The sequence below is a fragment of the Mixophyes fleayi genome, chromosome 3 (assembly GCF_038048845.1).
Source record: "Mixophyes fleayi isolate aMixFle1 chromosome 3, aMixFle1.hap1, whole genome shotgun sequence".
Classification (NCBI taxonomy): domain Eukaryota; kingdom Metazoa; phylum Chordata; class Amphibia; order Anura; family Limnodynastidae; genus Mixophyes; species Mixophyes fleayi.
In genome coordinates, this window is record NC_134404.1 from 31352261 (window position 1) to 31372181 (window position 19921).

General features: G+C 47.6%; 1 protein-coding gene across 1 annotated transcript in view; it reads right to left on the minus strand.

Annotated features, from left to right (window-relative positions):
- The window catches only part of CLIC5 (chloride intracellular channel 5), an 85155-nt gene that overhangs the window by 30529 nt on the left and 34705 nt on the right, over positions 1–19921 (minus strand). The window contains exon 2 of the mRNA XM_075201313.1: positions 725–834. Coding sequence (XP_075057414.1) covers positions 725–834 — 110 coding nt within the window. The remainder of the gene's footprint in view (positions 1–724; positions 835–19921) is intronic.

Genomic DNA, 19921 nt, shown 5'->3' on the forward strand with positions numbered 1-19921 from the left:
ACACTGAGCTCCATAAGACTAGACTCATACACTGAGCTTCATAAGACTAGATTCATATACTGAGATCCATAAGACTAGACTCATACAATGAGCTCCATAAGACTAGACTCATACACTGAGCCCCATAAGACTAGACTCATACACTGAGCTCCATAAGACTAGACTCATACACTGAGCTCCATAAGACTAGACTCATACACTGAGCTCCATAAGACTAGACTCATACACTGAGCCCCATAAGACTAGACTCATACACTGAGCTCCATAAGACTAGACTCATACACTGAGCTCCATAAGACTAGACTCTTACACTGAGCTCCATAAAACTAGACTCATACAGTGAGCTGCATAAGACTAGACTCATACACTGAGCTCCATAAGACTAGATTCATACACAGAGCTACATAGGTTCAGACTCATACACTGAGCTCCATGAGTTCAGACTCAGAAATTGAGCTACATAAGGCTGGATACATGGACCAAGGTCAATAGAGGGTTATACAGAAATTAGACAGAGACGATTGAACTGTAATGTTTCATTTTGTATAATGTGTTTTCCTTTCTGTCCTCTAAGCACAGTGTGCCAGGGCCCCAAAAAGGACACTTGGGACAATAAACACTGATAAGCGGCCGACTCCTGTCATCTGCTATTTATTACTCACTTATTAACCTGCACCTGCCGTGTGGGATTGTTTAGTTAGAAACACATCAGGCTGATCCTTACCTCTTCAGGTCAACTGTGGTTACATTGAAGACAACTCCTTTCAGCCATAGGATCATGAAGAGTCGCTGAGAGAAAGGGCAGTTTCCTATGCTCTCCCCATCACTTCCAGCCTGAAAGAAACAAGAGGCCGTTACAAACCTCAAAATACACTGTAATAAAGATTTTATTACAGCATTGTCACTATGATCTCTTTATGCATACATGGTTTTGCCATGCACATACTTGTTAACTGCCCCTAACATTCAATTGTGTTCCCAGGTTTTAAAGATTTGTCCCTAGAAATATCCCTAATTTTACGTTGTGCTCTACTCAGTACAATTTATTCTGTATATCGAATTCACTTCTCACTGTATTTGCTCTCTGGGCTTTATAACTTGATATTTAATGAAGGATTTACATGAAAAAATTATAGTCTATATAGTCAAGTTTAGTAAACAAGTCATGATGGAGGGATTGCAGTCCATGGAGGGGTTGTAGTGTTTAGAGGAGTTATAGTGCGTGGAGGGGTTAGAAATATAGAATTTGACTGCAGATAAGAACAACTTGGCCCATCTAGTCTGCCCATTTATTAACCTATGATAACCTCAAAACCTATTTCTTTGTAAGGATATCCTAATGTCTCTTCCAAGCATGTCTAAATTGCTGTACTGTATTAGCCTCTACCACCTCTGATGGGAGGCTACTCCATGTTAGGAACTCCCAAGTCAGTACATTGAAACTCGGGAACTACTCAGAAGGCCAGGTGTTCGCTGGAGCCCCTAGTGATGGGGACAGACTGGGCTGCGGGCCGACCGAGGGTCAAGAAACGTATACTGACTTAAAGGAGTTCCCAGGAGTGGAGTGATTGGTGGACAGTAGTATAAGAAGAATCCTAGATCAAAAGGTCATAGGCACAGATGCAATATCCAAGGGCAAGCGAAGGGTCAAACTCACAGGCAGAGAAGCAAAATCCGAATTCCAGGCAAAAGGTCAAGGTCAGAAGAGAAGGGTCACAGGTCCAATAATAAGCAGGGGTCAAAACACGGGTAGTCAAATCCAAGGTAGCAGGAACCAAAATGGATAGCACAAGCAGGCAGGAGAACTGAGGACAGAACGCTATAACCGGCAATGAGGCAGCAGGCCTCATTGCCCTAAATACTGAAGCAGACCAATGAGAGCCTAGCTCTCTAATTGCCCACAAGCTGTTCTAATTAGCCTTCAGGCTTTACCCCGCTGTTGCGCACGCGCCCGGCTGCTCTGTAATGCCGGGACGCGGCGCTGGACGAGAGAGCTTCTTACCGTTGCCATGGCAACGTCTGACGAGCCCCCGGAAGTGATGTCCCGGTCGCCATAGCGACGGCCGGGACAGAGACAGGGGAGTCGCGGTGGCTGGGCACCGCCGCGGCTCGTAACAGTACCCCCCCCCCCCTTGAGGAGGGGTCAAGGAACCCCGACATCCAGGTTTCGTGGGAAACTTATTAAAAAACTCTTTAATGAGCCTTTCAGCATGGAGACGCTTCTGTGGTATCCAACATCTCTCTTCTGGGCCGTAACCCTTCCAGTGGACCAGGAACTGAACTTGGCCTTGATCCATCCTAGAGTCGAGGATCCTTTCGACGATGTATTCCTGGTCTCCGTTCACAATCAAAGGCCTGGGCCTGTTAGAGGAAGGCTGACTGAATTTGCTGGGAGCCGCAGCTTTCTTTAGAAGAGAACAATGGAATGTTGAGGGTATTTTTAAGGAAGGTGGTAGTCTCAGCGTGAACGCCACTGGATTTATCTTTTTCTCGATTGAAAATGGTCCAATGTATCGGGGCCCCAGTTTCTTGCAAGGTTGCCGTAACCTGATGTTCCGTGTGGACAACCAAACTCAATCTCCCACCTTCAGAGAACATGGCACACGATGGCGATCAGCGAAAGCCTTGGATTTTAGCGAGGCTTGACCCAGGGCAGAGTGCACCTTTTTCCAGACAGATCTCAACCTAGCCGTAAAAGCAGGTGTTCCAGAATCCCCACTGGGAACAGCAGTAGAGAAAGAGTTAGACTTCGGGTGAAATCCAAGGTTGCAGAAGAACGGAGATGTGTGTATTGTGGAATGGCAGGAATTGTTGTAAGCGAATTCCGCCCAGGGCAAGAGAGAGGACCAGTTATCATGAAATTTTGAAACATAGATGCGTAAAAACTGTTCCAAGGACTGGTTGGTTCTTTCTGTCTGTCCATTCGACTGCGGGTGATATGCTGAGGACAAACTGATAGTGATCCCAATGGACTTACAAAAAGATCTCCAGAATCGTGCAATAAACTGAGATCCTCTGTCCGAGACGATGTCTTCAGGAAGACCATGGAGACGAAAGATATGGGTCAGGAATAAGGTAGCCAAAGTCCTGGCATCCGGTAATTTGGGTAAGGATATAAAATGTGCCATCTTACTGAATCGGTCCACGACTACCCAAATGGTGTTATGGCCTGTAGATACTGGAAGGTCAACAATAAAATCCATCGAAAGATGGGACCAAGGTCTGCTTGGAGCAGGCAAGGGTAGCAATAGACCAGCAGGACGGTTCCTAGCAGATTTGTTTCTAGCACACTCAGGACAGGCACGAACGTAAGTCTCCACATCATCCGATAAAGTGGGCCACCAAAGCCAGCGAGAAAGGATTTCAATAGTCCTACGAATTCCCGGATGACCAGCAGAGCGGTTGTTGTGACCCTCTATGAGGACAGGTCTCCTTAGATGAACCGGAACAAATAACTTGTTGAGAGGTGTCTGAACGGGAGCAATTTTCTGGAAGTGTTGGATAGTGGCTCCCAGATCCTGGGTGAGTCCGAGATGAATTAAAGTGGAAGGAATAATAGACTGCGAGTCAGGAGTTTGAGGATGCTGAGCCAAAAAACTTCGGGACAAAGAATCAGCCTTAATATTTTTTGCACCTGGACGAAATGTGATGATGAACCTAAATCTGGTGAACAATAGGGCCCAGCGAGCCTGCCTGGGATTCAGAGTTTTTGCAGTCTGAATATATTGGAGGTTTTTATGGTCTGTGAAGATGATAATGGTGTGTGCAGCCCCCTCCAACCAATGTCGCCATTCCTCCAATGCCAACTTAACAGCCAATAGTTTACGATTTCCGACGTCATAATTACATTCCGCTGGCAGAAATTTTCTCAAGAAAAATGCACAAGGATGTAGTTTTTTACTCTGTGAGTCTTTCTGAGAGAGGATGGCACCAGCACCGACATCCGAAGCATCCACCTCCACAATAAACGGAAGTCCTGGGTCAGGGTGTCTAAGGACTGGAGCGGAAATTAATGCAGCTTTGAGAGCTGAAAAACTCGCCAGTGCTTCTGCGGACCACTCCGCTGGGTTTGCTCCTTTTCGAGTGAGGGCAGTGATAGGAGCCACTAACGAGGAGAATGAGCCAATAAACCTACGGTAGTAATTGGCGAAGCCAAGGAATCTTTGGATCGCCTTCAAGTTAGTAGGTAGGACCCAATCCTGAATTGCCTGCACCTTGGCGGGATCCATAGCGAATCCTGATGAGGAGATGATATAACCCAGGAATGCCACTGTGGACACCTCGAATTCGCATTTCTCCCGTTTTGCGTACAGATGATGTTCACGCAATCTCAGTAAAACCTGGTGGACGTGCTGACGATGCTGAGATAGGGATTCAGAATAAATCAAGATGTCATCCAAATAAACAACCACAGTTTTTCCCAAGAACTCATGTAATACATCGTTAATCAGATCCTGAAAGACTGCTGGAGCGTTACACAAACCGAAAGGCATTACGAGATATTCGTAATGTCCCGAGTGGGTATTAAAGGCAGTTTTCCACTCATCCCCCTTCCTGATTCGGATAAGATTGTAGGCCCCTCGGAGGTCAATTTTGGAGAATACAGTAGCTGTTTTTAATTGATCAAACAGAACAGAGATTAAGGGTAACGGATACATATTCTTAATCGTGATACTATTTAGTCCACGGAAATCGATGCAAGGCCTCAGGCTGCCATCTTTTTTAGAAACGAAAAAACAACCTGCGCCAACCGGGGACTTAGAAGGGCGGATGAACCCTTTCTCCAGGTTTTCTTTTACGTATAATTCCATGGCCTGAGTTTCAGGAAGGGATAGTGAATATAAACGCCCTTTGGGCAACTTAGAACCGGGTACCAATTCAGTGGCGCAGTCGTATTCCCGGTGTGGTGGAAGTGAATCAGCTTTCTTCTTGCAAAAGACATCACTGAAGTCCTGATAGGGTACCGACAACAATTTTGGACTAGGCTGTACAATTCTAAGAGGCAAGGTCAAGCAGGACGTAGAGCACCCGGGACTCCAACGGACAATCTCCCCTGTTTTCCAATCAATAAGGGGGTTATGACTGCGAAGCCATGGATACCCCAATATCAAAGGAGCAGAGGGACAAGAGATGAGATAAAAGGAGAGTTCCTCCGTATGGAGGACTCCTACAGACAACCGAACCATTGGAGTCCTGGCGAGAATCCTTCCCCCAGGCAAGGGGTTACCATCCAAACCACACGTGGTGATGCTTGATCCTAACCTGATATGTGGAATATCAAGTGTCTGAGCCAAATGCATATCCAGAAAATTACCAGCCGCACCACTGTCAAGAAAAGCTTTCAGGTCCATGGATCTCTCACGGAAAGTTAGACGTCCAGGGACTAATAAGGAATTGTCTGAAGAGGTAATCTGAAGACCCAAGCGCACCTCTTCACCTGCACTTAGGCTTTGGAGTTTCCCGGCTTGCTGGGACATGAACGGACTAAGTGGCCTGGTTGACCACAATACATACACAAACCTAGTGATCGTCTTCTGGAGCGTTCCTCCGGGGGCAAGCGATAAGCGCCCAATTGCATAGGTTCAGAGGAATCGGGCAAGGTGTTATCAGAGCTTGTGAAAACGTCCATCGGAGCAGCGGACTCCCGTTCAGCCTTTATCTCTCTGATCCGACGATCAATTTTTATGACAAGTTGTATCAGGTTCTCCAGCATGTCGGACATCGGATACTGAACTAAGGAATCCTTAATCTGCTCAGTAAGTCCTAAGCGAAATTGGCTTCGCAATGCTGGGTCGTTCCAGGCGCTATCAGTGGACCATCGCTGAAATTCCGCACAATACTCTTCCGCTGAGCGACGTCCTTGCCTTAGCGTACGGAGATGAGCCTCAGCTGAGGCTACCCTGTCCGGGTCATCGTACAATAACCCCAGAGCTTGAAAGAAGGCATCCACAGACTGTAAGGCTGGACTTGTGGAAGGCAAGGAGAAGGCCCAAGACTGCGGGTCGCCCTGGAGTAATGAGATGATGATCCCTACCCTCTGCTGTTCGGAACCAGAGGAACGTGGTTTCAGACGGAAGTACAATTTGCAGCTCTCTTTGAAATTACGGAAGGCTGGCCTGCTTCCAGAGAATCGGTCAGGCAAATTCATCTTAGGCTCCGGTGCGTCACCAGCAGGAACTTGCTGGAGCTGCCGGTCTCTGGAAACCCCTTCTTGGACTGCCAGACGCTGGGATAAGGTCTGCACCACTTGGGAAACCGCCTGTATCTGGTTGGCCAGAATCTGGGCTGGGGACAGATTTGATTCTTCTCCGTCCATGGCCGTATGATATCAATCTTCCTTGGCCGGTTATAATGTTAGGAACTCCCAAGTCAGTACAGTGAAACTCGGGAACTACTCAGAAGGCCAGGTGTTCGCTGGAGCCCCTAGTGGTGGGGACAGACTGGGCTGCGGGCCGACCGAGGGTCGAGAAACGTATACTGACTTAAAGGAGTTCCCAGGAGTGGAGTGATTGGTGGACAGTAGTATAAGAAGAATCCTAGATCAAAAGGTTACAGGCACAGATGCAATATCCAAGGGCAAGCGAAGGGTCAAACTCACAGGCAGAGAAGCAAAATCCGAATTCCAGGCAAAAGGTCAAGGTCAGAAGAGAAGGGTCACAGGTCCAATAACAAGCAGGGGTCAAAACACGGGTAGTCAAATCCAAGGTAGCAGGAACCAAAATAGATAGCACAAGCAGGCAGCAGAACTGAGGACAGAACGCTATAACCGGCAATGAGGCAGCAGGCCTCATTGCCCTAAATACTGAAGCAGACCAATGAGAGCCTAGCTCTCTAATTGCCCACAAGCTGTTCTAATTAGCCTTCAGGCTTGCCCCGCCGTTGCGCACGCGCCCGGCTGCTCTGTAATGCCGGGACGCGGCGCTGGACGAGAGAGCTTCTTACCGTTGCCATGGCAACGTCTGACGAGCCCCTGGAAGTGACGTCCCGGTCGCCATAGCGATGGCCGGGACGGAGACAGGGGAGTCGCGGCGGCTGGGCACCGCCGCGGCTCGTAACACTCCACTAACCCACTACCCTTTCTGTGAAGTAGTTTTTCCTCAGATTTCCTCTGAACCTACGTCCCCCCAGTGTCAGTGCATGTCCTCGTGTTCTAATACTTCTCTTCCTTTGAAGAATGTTTCCCTCCTGTACCTTATTGAAACCTTTCATATATTTGAAAGTTTCTATCATGTCCTCCATTCTCTGCTCTGCTCTATACTATACATATTAAGATCTTTTAGGCTTTGTGGTTAAGTTTTGTGCTGTAGACCATGCACCATTTTAGTTGTCCTTCTTTGTACAGTCTGTAATGTATTTATATCCTTCTGGAGATATGGCCTCAGAACTGACCACAGTATTCTAGATGAGGTCGTACCAATGACCTATACAGTGGCAGTGGGTTGTAGGGGTTGTAGTGCATGATGGGATTTTAGAGCATGGAGATGTTGTAGTCCATGGACGGACTGTAGTCCATGGAGGGACTGTAGTCCATGGAGGTGATGTAGTCCATGGAGGGACTGTAGTCCATGAAGGTGATGTAGTCCATGGAGGGACTGTAGTCCATGTAGGTAATGTAGTCCATGGAGGGACTGTTGTCCATGGAGGTGATGTAGTCCATGGAAGGACTGTAGGGCATTGAGGGGTTGTAGACAGATCAGGTATTTGAGGTATACTACAGCTTATTTAAGGCCTCTGCACTCAGTATGTTGTAGGCAAGCAGCACAGATCTCTGTATAAGAACACGTGCTGGGCATTGATATGTATCCACATCATACTCACTCCAGGGAGTGGTAATGATTATTTTTGTACATCTGTCTTCAATGTTCAGCTTATTTCACTCCATAACATTGATAACACCTCAGGGAGGTGCCCCAGACAATAGACCCAAAGTTGTAGAGTCACTGAAGGCATAGAGAAAGTCCTCCCTAATGTTGTACATTTATTTTCCATGTTTATTCTATCTGCTACCCTTTCCATTGTCTGGCATAAAATGGCAGCACAGGAAGGGAGACGGTTCTGTATGTCAGGACTGAACATCTGCAAAATCTACACCTCTTATATCTCTGACTGCTCCACTGAGCGTTAGTGGGGTGAGACCGACTGACTACATTCACAAGTCGAAGACTTACAGGTTCACTAAACTTAAAATACAAGTTAATTCAAGATTAAGAGGCATCTGGCCCTTGTTTTCATTGCCTACCTTGCACTAAAGAGTTAAAAAAAAAATCCTCTGCTCTGATTGGTTCGTGTGTTTTACAGCTAACTCCAATATTAGAAAATGAGCCCTAGGAGGTAGGAATATCAAAACTTCTAAAAAAGGAAAAGCTAAAAAAGGAAAAGTGGAGGTGTTGCCCCGAGCAGCCAATCAGATTCTAGATATTATTTATCTAGTACATTATAGGAAATTACAGCTAGAATCTGATTGGTTGCTTTGGGCAACACCTCCACTTTTTACTTTTTAGAAGCTTTGATAAATCAACTCTGTAGTTTCAGTAAAATAGTAAAACCAATAGAACTACTGTACATATAGATATCCTCTCAGTCAGAATGCTCAGAAATTATATAAAAAGCTTTCAGGTAGAGAGTTTATGACTGGCACCCTGGCAGCAATCAATTTGATATTGATGTAAAGTATAATAATGATATAGAAGATTTCAAATTGCAAAAAAAAATCTCAGCTTTGCACATCAGATTTAAGCTGCTGATGGACGTCCAGTTTGTTAATTTTAAGAGAGAATTGGTCCCCACAGGTCCAGCAATATTGATAAATCAATTGGGGTAGATGAAGGATCCAGTGAGCTGATGGGATGATAGTTGCCAGTGTCTGCAGACTCGGACTAGCGCAGGGTTTTCATAGGCCTTATCCCATAATATTTATATTTTATGCAGCTACATACACTCTACAAATACTAGATAGGCCTTATTACTGATAGGAATAGCAGCATAATGTTAGGAACCCCTCCAGCCGGCACAACACAACCCGGAGTCTACTCTGCCAATCAGGTGTTCACTGGAGCCCCCGGTGGTGGGGACAGAATGGGCTGCAGACTGGCAGAGGGTCGTGAAGTGTGTACCGGCTGGGGAGAACCCAGGCAAGCGGAGAGAGATCCACGCAGAGGTCAAGGGCCGGCAGCAGGTTGCAATTCCAGTTAACAAGCCGGGGTCAAGGGTCACAGGCAGACAGGAGAAATGGTAAACAGGCCAGAGGTCAGGGTCACAGGATACACAAGCGAAGTCCAAATCCAAGCCAGGGGTCATACACGGGAGATCAGCAGAAGTTCATTAGATAGGAACAGGAACAAAGCAGGTCAGCAGACTGGGAAGCAGAAGCTATAACCGGCAATGAGGCAGCAGACCTCATTGCCTTAAATACACAGTTGGCCCAATCAAAACTTACATGCACCCCTGCAGACTAATGAGAAACATAGCACCAGACCAATCAGGGCTAGTCCCTGATAGGTGCACACAGATGCAGGCTAATGCCCGTAACTAGTCCCCTTTAATTAGCCCACAGGCTGTGTACTCTTTTGCGCATGCGCCCGGCTTCCAACACCGCCGGGACGCAGCGCTATATGACAAGCGTCCGGCCGTTGCCTTGGCACCGGCCGGGTAGGAAGGGGAAGTGACGTCCCGGTCGTCATGGTGACGGCCAGGACGCTGGGGCAGACAGGAAGCGTGCCGCGGTGGCTGTGAGTACCGCCGCGGCTCGTGACAGTACCCTCCAATTGAGGAGGGGTTAAGGAACCCCGACATCCAGGTTTCCTTGGAAATTTTTTGAAGAATTCCTTCAACCGTTTAGGAGCTGTGTTGTCTCCGTGGCATCCAAGATCGTTCTTCTAACCCACGATTCCTCCACTGCACTAAGAAGTGCACCTGCCCTTGCACTTTTTTAGGATCCAGGATCTTCTAAACAACGTATCTCTGTGGCTTGCTTGAAGACTGGGCTTGAGTTGGATAAAGTACTGGCTTCAATAGAGAACAATGAAATGTATTGGGAATTCTCAACGAGCCCGGAATTCTTAACGTAAATGCGACGGGGTTCACCTGCTTGATGATGGGAAATGGCCCGATGAATTTAGGACCCAACTTCTTGCAAGGCTGTCTGAGCCTGATATTTTTTGTAGACAACCACACTTTCTGGCCCACCTTAAGGGAGCAGGTGGTACGGTGTCGGTCCGAATTTTTTTTTGCAACAAGTGAGGTTTGTCTCAATGATGAGTGTACTTTCCTCCAGATAACTCTGAGATCCCTGGCAGTGGAGCGGATCTCCTGGATACCAAGGGACTTGAGTGAATACCAAGAGTTAGATCTGGGGTGAAAACCATAATTGCAAAAAAAACAGAGAAGTTTTGGTAGATGACTGACAGGACTTGTTACAGGCAAATTCCGCCCAGGGCAACAAGGAGGACCAGTTGTCATGGAACTCCGATGTGTAGCATCGTAAAAACTTCTCTGAGGACTGGTTAAACCTTTCAGTTTGACCATTTGACTGAGGGTGGTATGCGGATGACAAACTGATCTTGATCCCAAGGAGAGGGTACAGAAGGATCTCCAGAACTGCGCTATGAACTGAGAACCTCGATCGGAAACAATGTCAGTAGGGAGTCCATGGAGACGGAAAATGTGTTGAATGAATAACACGGCCAAATCTCGAGCAGTAGGAAGCCTGGTTAACGGAATGAAATGTGACATTTTGCTGAACCGGTCTACCACGACCCAAATGGTATTGTGTCCCGCAGAGGGTGGCAGATCAACTATAAAGTCCATGGACAAATGTGTCCAAGGTTTTGCAGGAGCGGCCAACGGAACCAACTGACCTACCGGCCGAGTCCTGGGAACTTTGTTCCTGGCACAAACTTCACAAGACAGGACGTGACTCTTGACGTCAGCAGACAAAGACGGCCACCATACAGTACGAGAAAGGATTCCCAATGTTTTGAAGACTCCAGGATGTCCAGCAGTCTGACTATTGTGTGCTTCAGCAAGGACTGCCTTCCTTAGATGAACTGGGACAAACAAGCATCCTACCGGAGTATTATCAGGAGCCAATCTCTGGAACCGTTGTAAGGTACAGCTCAGGTCTTGGGTTAACCCGGCATGGATCATAGACACAGGAACAATAGGCTCTGGACTAGTAACCGGAGCATGGTGTGCCAGGAAACTTCTGGACAGGGCGTCTGCCCAGACATTTTTAGAACCTGGACGATAGGTGATTATAAAATTAAAACGGGTGAAGAACAGCGACCAACGAGCCTGTCGAGGGTTCAGTCGTTTGGCCGACTGTATATACTGCAGATTCTTATGATCCGTTATAACGGAGATCTGGTGTGCAGCGCCTTCCAACCAATGTCGCCATTCCTCAAAGGCCCATTTAATTGCTAACAGCTCTCGATTTCCAACATCATAGTTGGTTTCCGCTGAAGAGAACTGACGGGAAAAATAGGCACATGGATGTAAGCGGTGAGTATGGGGATCTTTTTGTGACAAGATGGCCCCAGCACCGACGTCAGAGGCATCAACTTCAAGAATAAACAATACCTTAGGATCCGGGTGTCTAAGGACCTGAGCAGACACGAAGGCTTTCTTCAGGGTTTCAAATGCCATTATTGCTTGTAGAGACCAATTAGCTGGATCGCTTCCCTTGCGAGTCAAGGTGACGATAGGGGCCACGATATCAGCAAAGCCACCAATAAATCTCCTGTAATAATTGGCAAATCCCAGGAATCTCTGGACCGCCTTGAGGTTATTCGGCTGTACCCAGTCCAGGATTGCTTGGACCTTGGTTGGGTCCATGGAGAAACCTTCTGAGAGATTATATACCCTAGGAAGGATACTGTCACGGTCGTCTGAATTTCTTGATCCGATTCGGGACCCTTGGGACTAGCTGGAGCAGGAGTGAAACAGAACTTAGCAGCCTGGATGAACTTCTTGCTCATGTTCGTGCTGATTGTAGAATATAGCAGGGGAATTAGCAGTCTGGAAATGTAGACAGGAACACTGCACTTGTAATGCAGTCAGGAACACTGCACTTGTAATGCAGTCAGGAACACTGCACTTGTAATGCAGTCAGGAACACTGCACTTAGGAGTGCAGACAGAATTACTGCACTTGTAATGCAGTCAGGAACACTGGAGCCAAGAACTATCCTCTGGAGAGAAGTGTGTTGTTCTGGCAATGAACAGATCACAGCAGCAGGTTTAAATAGGATGTCCCAAACAACTATTAGCTGATCAGTTCATGTGATCACAGCTTCTGAATCTGGTTGGTTTGGAATGATCACCTGACTGCATCCAAGATGGCCGCGCCCATGCTGCAGGACAGACAGTATGTGTTTGTTTACAAATGAAGGTGTGGAGAACGGGAATGCTGCAGATGACCAGAAGGGACCCAGGTAGCCGTGATATGACAGCGGCGGATGAGGTAAGTGCGGCTAAGATCCCGATTTGTGACAGTACCCCCTCCCTTACGAGTGGCCACTGGACACTTAGATTGGGGCTTAGTTGGAAACTTGCGGTGAAATTTTTTGATGAGAGATGGAGCGTGAACATCAGAAGCTTTGATCCAGGCCCTCTCTTCTGGACCATAGCCTTTCCAGTCGACTAGATATTGTAAGGTTTTATGTCGAAACCGAGAGTCCAAGATCTCTTTAATTTCATATTCGTCACCATGTTCAGTCTGCACTTCAGGAGAAACCAGTTTGGGTGTATAAAACCGATTTAGCACCAGTGGTTTCAAGAGAGAGATATGGAAGGTGTTGGGTACCCTGAGGTAAGATGGTAGATGTAATTTGTAGGACACTGGATTGATGACTCGGGAGATGTTAAACGGTCCAATAAAGCGAGGAGCGAATTTCATAGATGGAACTCTGAGGCGTAGATTGCGAGTAGACAGCCAGACTCTGTCTCCGGGTTTCAAGCTTGGAATGGCTCGTCGCTTTTTGTCGGCCTGAATTTTGTAGCGTTGGGACGCTTTAAGTAGAGATTCCCGTACCTGGCGCCAGTGGCCTGAAAAATTCTTTAGGAAAACTTCAGAGGCAGGTACTGAGGCTGTAGGAAGTGGAGTAAACAAGGGTACCCTGGGGTGTAGGCCATAGACCGTATGAAATGGAGTGGAAGCAGAGGATTCGTGATAATGATTATTATGAGCAAATTCTGCCCAAGGAAGCAGATCTACCCAGTCGTCTTGAGAAGAGGATATGTACAAACGGAGAAATGTTTCTAGGTCTTGATTAACTCTTTCCGTTTGCCCGTTGGATTGGGGATGATAGGCCGAAGAGAAGTTTAGTTTGATCTGTAGTGCTTGGCACAAGGATCTCCAGAATTTCGCCACAAACTGAACTCCTCTATCTGAGACGATTTCTTCAGGACACCCATGCAAACGGAAGATCTCCTTTATAAATTGCTGAGCCAGGATAGGTGCTGATGGGAGTCCACGGAGAGGAACAAAATGCGCCATTTTAGAGAATCGGTCAACGATGACCCAGATGGTATTGAAATTATTAGAATTGGGCAAATCGGAAACAAAGTCCATAGAAATATGGGTCCAGGGTTTGGTGGGAATAGGCAGAGGCAAAAGTTGACCAGCTGAAGATTGTCTTGAACTTTTATGTTGGGCACAGCTGCCACATGCGGAAACAAATTGCTGAACATCCTGATGAAGCGTAGGCCACCAGTAGCTTCTCAATATGAAAGATTGAGTTTTGCGGATGCCAGCATGACCGGCAAATCTGGAACAATGTGCCCATTGGAGCAATTTTTTCCGCAGATTCTCAGGAACAAAAGTTTTCCCCTGGGGAGGTGTATTGTCGGGTCTACTGACTGCGATGCTGAGTGGGCTGATAATAGGCCGTGGATCCACAATGATGGAATCTTCTTCTTTTACCATAGAACGTGACAGAGCATCGGCCTTGCGATTTTTGGAACCGGGACGGAAGGTGACATGGATATCAAATCGAGAAAAGAATAGTGCCCATCGGGCCTGACGTGGATTCATGCACTGTGCAGTTTTAAGGTAGAGCAGATTCTTGTGATCCGTGTATATTGTGACAGGATAACGAGCTCCCTCAAGTAAATGTCTCCACTCTTCAAGCGCCAATTTGATGGCAAGCAGCTCTTTGTCCCCTATGGCATAATTTCGTTCAGCTGGTAAAAATTTTCGGGAGAAGAACCCGCAGGGATGCCATTGCTCATCAGCTGGTTTTTGGAAGAGAACTGCCCCTACTCCGACAGATGAGGCATCAACTTCCAAGTAGAATGGACAGGTTAAATCTGGTTGCCTCAGTATGGGAGCAGAAATAAATGCTTGTTTCAGAAGTTGAAAAGCAGATTGGGCTTCTTCAGACCACTTGGCAGGATTAGCTCCTTTTTTGGTGAGGGCGGTGAGTGGTGCTACTACAGTAGAGTAGCCACGAATAAATTTTCGATAGTAGTTAGCAAATCCCAGAAATCGCTGTACTGCCTTTAGTGTAGATGGTTGAGGCCAGTTAAGAATAGCTTGCACCTTCTCTGGGTCCATACGGAGACCGGTGCCCGAGATGATATACCCCAAGAATGGAATGGATTCAACTTCGAAGGTGCATTTTTCAAGCTTGCAATACAGTTTATTCCTTCTGAGACGGCTGAGGACCTCTTTAACATGTCTGCGATGGGACTGGATATCAGAGGAGAAAACGAGGATATCGTCCAAATATACCACAATAGTATGGTACAGTAAGTCCCGAAAGATTTCGTTTATGAAATTCTGAAAAACCGCTGGGGCATTGCTCAGACCGAATGGCATGACAAGATATTCGTAGTGCCCATCCCTGGTGTTAAAGGCGGTTTTCCATTCATCGCCACGCCTGATACGGATCAAATTGTAGGCCCCGCGGAGATCCAACTTCGTAAATATTTGCGCACCTTTGACTCTGTCAAATAACTCTGTGATGAGGGGCAGAGGATACCGGTTCTTGATGGTAATGTCGTTGAGACCTCGGTAATCGATGCAGGGACGTAATCCACCATCTTTTTTTTTTACAAAAAAGAACCCGGCTCCTGCCGGTGAAGAGGATGGGCGAATAAAGCCCCTTTCCAAGTTCTCTTTTACATATTCAGACATAGATTTTGTCTCAGGGATAGAAAGAGGGTAGACTCTGCCACGCGGTGGGGTTTTACCCGGAACAAGATCAATGGGACAGTCCCAATCCCGATGAGGTGGTAGAGTTTCAGCGGCCTGCTTACTGAAAACGTCTGTGAACTCTTGGTAGGCAGAAGGAACTGGCAAAACTTCCTTATCAGAGGTGGAGCAATGTGGAAGAACACTTTGTAAACAGGACCCGAAACAAGTTGGAGCCCACGCCAGGATTTGTGGAGTCGACCAGTCAATATGGGGGTTATGCGTTTGAAGCCATGGAAACCCGAGAACCACAGGGCTAGTGGCTTCTGGGATGACCAAAAAGGTAAGAGACTCGGAATGCAGAACTCCTATTTGGAGCGTCACTGGAGAAGTCTGATGCGTAATGGTACCCCCTGGAATACGGCTACCGTCAACCGCAGAGAGAAAGATGGTCACTGGAATTTTCTCTAGTGGAATGGCTAGTTCAGCAGCTAATCTGGCAGACATGAAATTCCCAGCTGCTCCAGAATCCAGCAGGGCTGAAATGTATTGGGAGCCTTGAGCGTGTTTCAGAGTGACTGGGATAATACAGTCCTTGCCTTGTGGGGAGCGAAGAGCCACTCCTAGGCTCAGTTCCTCATTGTCAGCTAGGAGGTTGTATTTACCCGGCTTACGAGGACAATGATGTAACAGATGTCCGGAACTGGCACAGTATAAGCAAAGTTTCTCTCTAACTCGCCGTTCTCGCTCGGTGGGTAAAAGACGTGCTTTGCCTAATTGCATGGGTCCTTCAGGGAAAGGAGACGGTACACGGACCCGTTGGATAGGGTGGAACTTGGGGTGTTTCAGCTTCCTCTTTTCTAGAGTTCTTTCTCTGAACCGAAGATCAACCCGATTGCAGGTGGTAATCAATTGGTCTAGCGTTGTAGGTAAGTCCCGAGACGCTAATACATCCTTAATGTGGTCAGACAGGCCCTGCCAGAAAACCACAACAAGAGCATCGTTATTCCAAGATAGTTCAGAGGAAAGTGTTTGAAATTGAACGGCATATTGGCCCACAGACTGCTGTCCTTGCCGAAGGCGCAGAATATCTAAAGCGGCTGACGTTGTTCTTCCAGGCTCGTCGAATATTCTGCGGAAGGTAGACAGGAAGCTATCAATGTCAAATAAAATTGGGTCAGATTTTTCCCAGAGCGGTGATGCCCATGCCAGAGCTTGCCCTGATAGTAGCGAAACAATATAAGCAGTTTTGGTACGTGCAGTGGGGAAATTTCCGGGTTGTAATTCAAAGTGTATACTACACTGGTTGAGAAACCCGCGGCAATTCTTCGGATCGCCATTGTATTTAGCTGGCGTGGGAAGATGGAGTCTGGATGAAGTAAGTAGTGAAGCAGGTATTACTGGCTCAGGCGGAGTATGGGATGGTTGACTGCGGAATAACTGCAAGGTATCCATACGTGTAGAAACATCCTGCAGCAATCTCAAAATTTGCCCCTGGTTAGTTTCTTGTCTCTCAATGCGTTCAGCTAATATTTGGACAGAGTCCTCCCTCGGGGTATGTTCCCCTAGCGGATCCATTAGGCCAGAACAAACTGTCACGGTCGTCTGAATTTCTTGATCCGATTCGGGACCCTTGGGACTAGCTGGAGCAGGAGTGAAACAGAACTTAGCAGCCTGGATGAACTTCTTGCTCATGTTCGTGCTGATTGTAGAATATAGCAGGGGAATTAGCAGTCTGGAAATGTAGACAGGAACACTGCACTTGTAATGCAGTCAGGAACACTGCACTTGTAATGCAGTCAGGAACACTGCACTTGTAATGCAGTCAGGAACACTGCACTTAGGAGTGCAGACAGAATTACTGCACTTGTAATGCAGTCAGGAACACTGGAGCCAAGAACTATCCTCTGGAGAGAAGTGTGTTGTTCTGGCAATGAACAGATCACAGCAGCAGGTTTAAATAGGATGTCCCAAACAACTATTGGCTGATCAGTTCATGTGATCACAGCTTCTGAATCTGGTTGGTTTGGAATGATCACCTGACTGCATCCAAGATGGCCGCGCCCATGCTGCAGGACAGACAGTATGTGTTTGTTTACAAATGAAGGTGTGGAGAACGGGAATGCTGCAGATGACCAGAAGGGACCCAGGTAGCCGTGATATGACAGCGGCGGATGAGGTAAGTGCGGCTAAGATCCCGATTTGTGACAGATACCTTCTGTACCTCAAACTCGCATTTCTCGAGTTTAGTGTAGAGATAGTGTTCTCGCAATTTCTGTAGGACTTGTCTGACATGACCCTGGTGTACTGACAACGATTCTGAATATACGAGGATGTCGTCCAAGTAGACAACAACGAAGTGTCCCAGAAACTCACGTAACACCTCATTAATCAAATCCTGGAATACTGCAGGGGCATTACTAAGGCCAAACGGCATGACCAGATATTCGTAGTGGCCCGAGAGCGTGTTGAATGCCGTCTTCCACTCATCACCTGCTCTTATACGTATGAGGTTATAGGCACCACGAAGATCAATCTTTGTGAAGATAGTTGCCCCTCTTAGCTGGTCAAAAAGTACGGAGATGAGAGGAAGGGGATAGGTGTTCTTAACCGTAATGAGATTCAGCCCTCGGTAGTCGATACAGGGTCTGAGTCCACCGTCTTTCTTGGATACAAAGAAGCACCCTGCTCCTACTGGGGACTTGGATGGCCCGATGAAGCCTTTCTCCAAGTTTTCGTCAATGTATTCCTGCATGGATTTGGTCTCTGGACCGGAGAGAGAGTACAAGCGTCCCTTGGGTAATTTAGAACCCGGAATGAGTTCGATGGCACAGTCGAATTCCTGGTGCGGTGGTAGAGTGTCAGCAGCCTTTTTAGAGAAAACATCCCAGAACTCATAATACTGTGAAGGAAGTTGCTCCGGAATAGGCTGAATCACACGCAGAGCTAGTGTCAAGCAAGACTGTGTACAATAAGAGCTCCACTGGACAATTTCTCCTTTTACCCAATCCATGACAGGGTTATGACGGGATAGCCAGGGGTGGCCCAGAATCAAAGGAAATGACGGACATTCGATAAGGAAGAAGACTATGGATTCCGAGTGGAGAGCGCCAATGTTTAATTGTAGTGGCGGGGTCCTCCAGGTAATCTTGCCGCCTGGCAATGGACTACCATCTAAGCCACATACCGTAATGGCAGATTTGAGTTCAATCCGCGGAATCCCAGCAGAGCGGGCGAACTGGATGTCAAGGAAGTTGCCTGCAGCTCCACTGTCAATGAAGGCCGACAGGTTCACCGAACCGGCACTAGATGTGAGTTTTGCAGGGATTAACACAGCATTTTTTGAGGAAACAATTTGCAGACCTAGGTGAACCTTCCCCTCGTTCCCTAGGCATGCTCTTTTCCCGGCTTATTAGGGCAGGAACGGGAGAAGTGGCCCTAAGTGCCACAATAAAGACATAGGCCTTGTGATCGCCTCCTGTCTCTCTCCTCAGGGGAGAGACGATACGCTCCAAGTTGCATAGGCTCCTCGTCATCTGTGACAACAGGAATCAAGGCAGATGGAAGAGAAGATGCCTCCTTCTCAGACTTGCGTTCCTTAATTCTTCTGTCAATTTTAATGGCGAGGTGCATCAGATCCTCCCAATGAGGTAGGAGTCGGGTATTGCACCAAAGAGTCTTTAATCTGTTTCGACAGGCCTAGAGGAAACTGACTACGTAAGGCGGGGTCATTCCATCCACTATCGGGTGACCATCTACGGAATTCAGCGCAGTATTCCTCTGCCGACCGCCGGCCTTGTTTCAAGGCCCGTAGATGAGCTTCAGCGGAGGCCATACGGTCCGGGTCATCATATAGTAGACCTAATGCCTCGAAGAAAGTGTCTACTGACTGCATGGCAGGACTGGTCTGCGGCAAGGAAAAAGCCCAGGACTGGGGGTCACCCTGTAGAAGGGAAATGATAATCCCGACTCTTTGCTGTTCTGAACCGGAGGAGCGGGGTCTCAACCGAAAATAGAGCTTGCAGCTCTCCCTGAAATTCCGGAACAGGGATCTATTTCCGGAGAACCGGTCCGGTAAATTCATTTTGGGTTCACAGGTGGAATCTGGAGTGGATTGCGAGGTTTTTGCAAGTTCCTCCTGAACGGACAAACGCTCAGCCAATCCCTGGATCATCTGGTACAAGGACTCAACACTGCCTGCTAGGGCTTGCGCTGGAGACGGTGTGGATCCGCTTCCATCCATCACAACCTCGTCTCAGTATGTGGCCGGTTATAATGTTAGGAACCCCTCCAGCCGGCACAACACAACCCGGAGTCTACTCTGCCAATCAGGTGTTCACTGGAGCCCCTGGTGGTGGGGACAGAATGGGCTGCAGACTGGCAGAGGGTCGTGAAGTGTGTACCGGCTGGGGAGAACCCAGGCAAGCGGAGAGAGATCCACGCAGAGGTCAAGGGCCGGCAGCAGGTTGCAATTCCAGTTAACAAGCCGGGGTCAAGGGTCACAGGCACACAGGAGAAATGGTAAACAGGCCAGAGGTCAGGGTCACAGGATACATAAGCGAAGTCCAAATACAAGCCAGGGTTTATACACGGGAGATCAGCAGAAGTTCAATAGATAGGAACAGGAACAAAGCAGGTCAGCAGACTGGGAAGCAGAAGCTATAACCGGCAATGAGGCAGCAGACCTCATTGCCTTAAATACACAGTTGGCCCAATCAAAACTTACATGCACCCCTGCAGACTAATGAGAAACATAGCACCAGACCAATCAGGGCTAGTCCCTGATAGG